Raw genomic sequence first — 5,833 nt, 5'->3', positions numbered from 1 at the left:
TCTTTAAAGCGGCCCCCATTGCCCTTCGAACCACCAGCCCCCTCTGGTGGCTTGGACGATCACGGCTGTTGATCATGCCGGCGCGACCCGAACTGCTCGTATCTGCACCGTCCAGTGTGCGGCCCCCACAGGTGAAGGTGGGGCGCGTGACGCCAGCTGGAATCGGAGGGGGCAAGCGCAACCTTATCCTCTTTTCCCGAGGCAACTTGTCCCTAGGCGCGGTCCAAGGAGCTCTAACACACCGACAGACCCATGGGTCCATATGTCCGTGATGAGTGGTCCAGGAGAGGCCTCGCGCGCCGAGACCAACACACCCGTGGAATATACGGGCGCGTCCGTGCCTTCCCCCTCCCCGACCTCTCGCCTCGCGCCGGTCGCGTTTCCCATTCCGAATTCGCGAACCCACCACCTCCCCCTCTATCGCCGCCGCCATCAGATCAGATCAAAGCGGAACACCAACTCCCCCTCTTCCTCCTCCTGATCCGAAGGACTAGGGTTTGTTCACCTCTCGCGGCGAAGCCTTCTCTTTGCTCTGCTCGGTGTTTCAGCCATGATGTCGCGGTCGTATACCAACCTGCTCGACCTCGCGGAGGGCAACTTCGCGGCGCTGGGCCCAGCCGGCGGCAGCGGGCGGCAGAGGAAGGGATCGTTCGGGATGAGGCGGATGTCGCGGGTGATGACGGTGCCGGGGACGCTGTCGGAGCTCGACGGCGAGGACGAGTCGGAGCCGGCGGCGACCAACAGCGTTGCCTCCGACGTGCCCTCGTCGGTGGCAGCGGACCGCGTCATAGTGGTCTCGAATCAGTTGCCCATCGTCGCGCGTCGAAGGCCCGACGGCCGAGGATGGTCCTTCTCATGGGACGACGACTCGCTCCTGCTCCAGCTCCGCGACGGCATTCCCGACGATATGGAAGTGCTCTTCGTCGGTTCCCTCCGAGCCGATGTCCCCGTAGCCGAGCAGGACGAGGTGTCGCAGGCGCTGCTCGACCGATTCCGCTGCGCTCCGGTGTTCCTACCTGACCACCTCAACGACCGGTTCTACCACGGCTTCTGCAAGCGCCAACTCTGGCCTCTGTTTCACTACATGCTCCCCTTCTCATCATCCGCATCTGCAGCCACCACCCCTTCCTCCATCGCCACTTCGTCACCAGGCAACGGTCGCTTCGACCGCAGCGCTTGGGAGGCGTACGTGCTCGCCAACAAGTTCTTCTTCGAGAAGGTCGTGGAGGTAATCAACCCGGAGGAGGACTACGTTTGGGTTCACGACTACCATCTCATGGCGCTGCCTACCTTCCTCCGCCGCCGCTTCAACCGCCTCCGCATCGGATTCTTCCTCCATAGCCCCTTCCCCTCGTCCGAGATCTACCGCACCCTCCCTGTTCGCGAGGAGATATTGAAGGCTCTGCTCAATTGCGACCTCATTGGGTTCCACACTTTCGATTACGCCAGGCACTTCCTCTCGTGCTGCAGTAGGATGCTGGGAATTGAATACCAGTCCAAGCGTGGGTACATTGGATTGGATTACTTTGGCCGCACTGTTGGGATCAAAATCATGCCAGTGGGAATTCATATGGGTCAATTACAGTCAGGTCTGCGCTTGCCTGATAGAGAATGGCGACTTTCTGAGCTTCAACAGCAGTTCCAGGGGAAAACTGTCTTGCTTGGTGTGGATGATATGGATATCTTTAAGGGGATCAATTTGAAGCTTCTTGCCTTTGAGAACATGTTGAGGACACATCCCAAGTGGCAAGGGCGAGCAGTGTTAGTGCAGATTGCTAACCCAGCCCGTGGAAGGGGTAAGGATCTGGAAGCCATCCAGGCTGAGATTGAGGAGAGCTGCCAGAGGATCAATGGAGACTTTGGCCAGTCAGGGTATAGCCCTGTTGTTTTCATCGATCGTGATGTGTCAAGTGTTGAGAAGATTGCCTATTATACAATAGCTGAATGTGTGGTGGTGACTGCTGTGAGGGATGGGATGAACTTGACACCATATGAATACATTGTCTGTAGGCAGGGTGCACCAGGATCTGAGTCCATGTCAGAGGTGAGTGGGCCAAAGAAGAGCATGCTGGTTGTGTCAGAGTTTATTGGCTGCTCACCATCACTGAGTGGTGCTATTAGGGTTAACCCATGGAATATAGAGGCAACCGCAGAGGCGATGAATGAGGCCATTTCAATGCCGGAACAGGAAAAACAGTTGAGGCATGAGAAACATTACCGTTATGTCAGCAGCCATGATGTTGCTTTTTGGTCAAAGAGCTTCATCCAAGACTTGCAAAGGGCTTGTAAGGAGCACTTTACGAGGACTTGTTGGGGCATAGGGTTGGGTTTTGGTTTCAGGGTGGTGGCCTTGGACTCTCATTTCACAAAGCTTAACATGGATTTGATTGTTAATGCTTATGAGATTTCAGAGAGCAGGGCTATATTGCTTGATTATGATGGAACTCTGGTTCCTCAAACTTCCATCAACAAGGAACCTAGTCCAGAGGTTTTGAGCATCATCAATACCCTTTGCTCAGATAGTAGAAACATCGTTTTTCTTGTCAGTGGGCGAGACAAAGATACGTTGGGAAAGTGGTTCTCCTCATGTCCAAAATTGGGGATTGCAGCTGAACATGGTTACTTCTTGAGGTACGATTTTCCATTTCTGCACAACTGATACTTTTTTGTGAAGTAGTGGCAGCTGGATATTTTTTTTTTCTATATTTAGCAAGAACAATACAGCTGTCTTGTTTTTTTCATAGTTATTACTACTAAACTTTGAACTTACTGTATAAGGTTTTAAGTGGCTTGGATAGTTGTGCAACATGTCAAATTGCATTGATTACATTCTCTGTGAAACTGGGAAGAGCTATAATGCATCGGAAAAGAGATTAAAAAACAAAACCCTTAATAGTGTTTTATGGAATTGAAGAATTATGAAGGGAGTATTGCTACCTTTCATGTTTGATGGTTTTAAGTTTATCAATTAGCGCTTCAATATTGTATGGAGGCTGTTAAGTTGGTTCTTAATGTTTCCCCTTTTTGGATTGTACGGAGCATTAACATCCCTTAACCTAGAGATTGTATAAGAACATGAACGTGATAGATCAATCATAGGCTATCTTGTTTGCTGGTTAGTTTTTTAGATAATGTGTGCTAGTTAGTTAATGGCAGTAATTGGTTTAATCGGCTGCTATTGAATTGTCTTAGCTAGAAAGGCTCTGTGAAATAAGATTTCAAAATTTTGGTAGGTGGTCTAGAGAAGAAGAGTGGCAAACATGCACTCAGGCCTTGGACTTCGGATGGATGCAAATGGCGACACCAGTGATGAAGTTGTATACAGAAGCAACTGATGGATCCTACATTGAGACCAAGGAAAGTGCCTTGGTGTGGCACCATCAGGATGCTGACCCAGGCTTTGGATCCTCACAGGCAAAGGAGATGCTTGATCACCTGGAAAGTGTACTAGCAAATGAACCAGTCTCTGTGAAGAGTGGCCAGTTCATTGTTGAAGTCAAACCACAGGTTCGTTCATCTTTTAGCCTTTCAAATCCTTTCTTGAAGATCTGTGGTTTCAACTTATAAGTTCGTTATTTACGCCTTAAAAAAATATTTCATATTATATTTTCACGAGTCTAAAAGGTAGAGTTGAATTGTAGATCACTGAGTTCAGCTAGCACTGTTTGTTTTCTCACAGTTAATATGATAATTAGCTTCAAAAGTTTGAAAGGACCCAGTACAGTTCTTTTTCTTGTTGCAAATATGTTGGCTTCATTTTTGTTCAGTATTAAGCTAGTAGCTCCCCTCAGTTAAAGAAGATCTCATTTGGGCCTGTTTTGGATTTTTATCTGGTTGTGGTGAAAGCAACTTTCTAAAAAGCAGCATGGTGATGCTTTTCTGCAGGTTTTAGAGTTTTGGCTTAGTAGCCTACTAGCCTTGTAGAAAGGCACTATTTTGTTTGCCTTATTGCCTACTAGGCTACTAGGCTGTAGTTACTTTACCACCTTTCTTGCCTTCTGCAAAAATTTTCCTGCAAGTGGTTAGTACTAGTCGTGAAGTATAAGTTGATTCATATGGTTTTTTTTTACCTTGCATGATTGACCTTCACTTAGTTTCTGGTATTTACTTATTTAAAATTGATTCCTTTGTTGTGCACTAATCTGCAGGGAGTAAGCAAGGGAATAGTTGCGGAGAGGATACTTGCATCAGTGAAGGAGAGAGGAAAGCAGGCGGATTTCGTATTGTGCATCGGCGATGATAGGTCCGATGAGGACATGTTTGAAAATATTGCTGATATCGTTAAGAGGAATGTGGTTGATCCAAGAACATCACTGTTTGCGTGCACTGTGGGACAAAAACCAAGCAAAGCCAAATTCTACCTGGACGATACATTCGAAGTGGTCACTATGCTGAGCGCACTTGCAGATGCCACAGGACCTGAACTGGAGACTGATTCGGCTGATGAATTGGCTGCATCTATCTCATCGCTTGATATTGGTGACGAACAATCAGAATCCAGTGATAGACCAATTGGAGGGTCTTAGCCAGTTTTCTCTTGTATTTTCAGAATATGATGATTGTTTCAATAGTCAATTCTACACGATTTTCTGATGGATATGAAGTTCGACTACTAACAACTGGTTCTATGGATGCTCCAGAGGGAAACTTCTCAATCTGCTGTACTCCAAGTTTCTCCAGTTGGGCAAGATACTACAGTCTGTTGCTGCAAGGCGTAGATCCATATGTTCATAGCTGACTCGCCGACTTTCTTGGCACGTTCTTTCACTTTCTCATTTGTGGTTGAAGTAAAATGAAAGCCTCACAGAAGGCAAGGGAACTGCGTGGCTGAAGTGATTGGGGGAGGTAGGAGTGGCAAATGTGAAAGGAGCACGTGCGCAGCTTGTGATACGATCCCTTATTAACACGCCGTTACAAAGTGGTGTCACTTTTTGAACTATCAGTAGTAGCAATCTCAGGGGTGAGGTTTGAATTGATTAATTGATTCAAAGCTGGATCTTGGCTCCTCTCTGATGGTTTCGCTCCTACGTTTTCCCCTCATGTGTTTTTTTAATAAGTTTTCCGGGGTTACGTTGAGAAATGCCTTTCGGTGGAAGATAGCATATTTTTAGGCCTACTTGCCTGTCAATTTTGATTACCATTGCGAATCAGAGCTGGATGCTTGGCGATTGTGTTGGGCGTTGTGTGGCAACTTTGCTTGGAGTAGTAGCAAAGATTTTGTGTGGACTTGTCACGTTCTTACCCATTTCTTCGGGTAACACGGACAACGATTTATGCTAACACGGACAAGTGATGCGTCTCGTATCTATATTATATAATATAATATAAACAGAAAGTAAGTAAAACACCACGGAATTCAACTGCCATGACCCTAGGGCATTGCCGATTTAGGGCGCGTTTAGATCCAAAATTTTTTGGGTTTTGGCTACTGTAGCACTTTCGTTGTTATTTAGCAATTAGTGTCTAATTATGGACTAATTAGGTTCGAAAGTTTCGTCTCGCGATTTCTCGGTGAACTGTGTAATTAGTTTTTTTCGTCTACATTTAGTACTCCATGCATGTGCCGCAAGATTTGATGTGACAGATAATGCGCAAAATTTTTTGGTTTTTGGGTGGAACTAAACGGGCCTTACTGGACGTTTGTCCAGCATGAATGTTCTGCTGGACAGAAAGAAATCATGGCCTAGTAGGCTGAAACCATGGACCGGCGTAGGTACAGCCGATGTGCATATACATGCACTCCTGATGAGTATTTTGCACAGCACCATGCGTGGCGGCACCTTAAAATGCATCTGCGAACATGGGAATGCAAAGTGCATCTCAGCACGCTAAT

General features: G+C 47.2%; 1 protein-coding gene across 1 annotated transcript; it reads left to right on the top strand.

The window, feature by feature from the left end:
* The first annotated feature begins 278 nt into the window (after positions 1-278).
* LOC136450456 (probable alpha,alpha-trehalose-phosphate synthase [UDP-forming] 7) lies at positions 279-5,132 on the top strand. Its single transcript, XM_066450897.1, has 3 exons — positions 279-2,631; positions 3,234-3,507; positions 4,149-5,132. The coding sequence occupies exons 1-3, from the start codon at positions 551-553 to the stop codon at positions 4,524-4,526; spliced, it is 2,733 nt and encodes a 910-aa protein (XP_066306994.1). The 5' UTR covers positions 279-550; the 3' UTR covers positions 4,527-5,132.
* Positions 5,133-5,833: the final 701 nt, after the last annotated feature.

The sequence above is a fragment of the Miscanthus floridulus genome, chromosome 5 (genome assembly GCF_019320115.1).
Source record: "Miscanthus floridulus cultivar M001 chromosome 5, ASM1932011v1, whole genome shotgun sequence".
Taxonomy (NCBI): domain Eukaryota; kingdom Viridiplantae; phylum Streptophyta; class Magnoliopsida; order Poales; family Poaceae; genus Miscanthus; species Miscanthus floridulus.
Note: the sequence above shows the minus strand (reverse complement) of the source record. Positions and strands in the feature narration are given on the sequence as shown.

Coding starts and splice junctions, on each gene's coding strand:
- LOC136450456 (XM_066450897.1), top strand. CDS start 551: ATGATGTCGCGGTCGTATACCAACCTGCTCGACCTCGCGGAGGGCAAC. Junction 2,632..3,233: donor GAACATGGTTACTTCTTGAG/GTACGATTTTCC, acceptor AAATTTTGGTAG/GTGGTCTAGAGAAGAAGAGT. Junction 3,508..4,148: donor TTGTTGAAGTCAAACCACAG/GTTCGTTCATCT, acceptor ACTAATCTGCAG/GGAGTAAGCAAGGGAATAGT.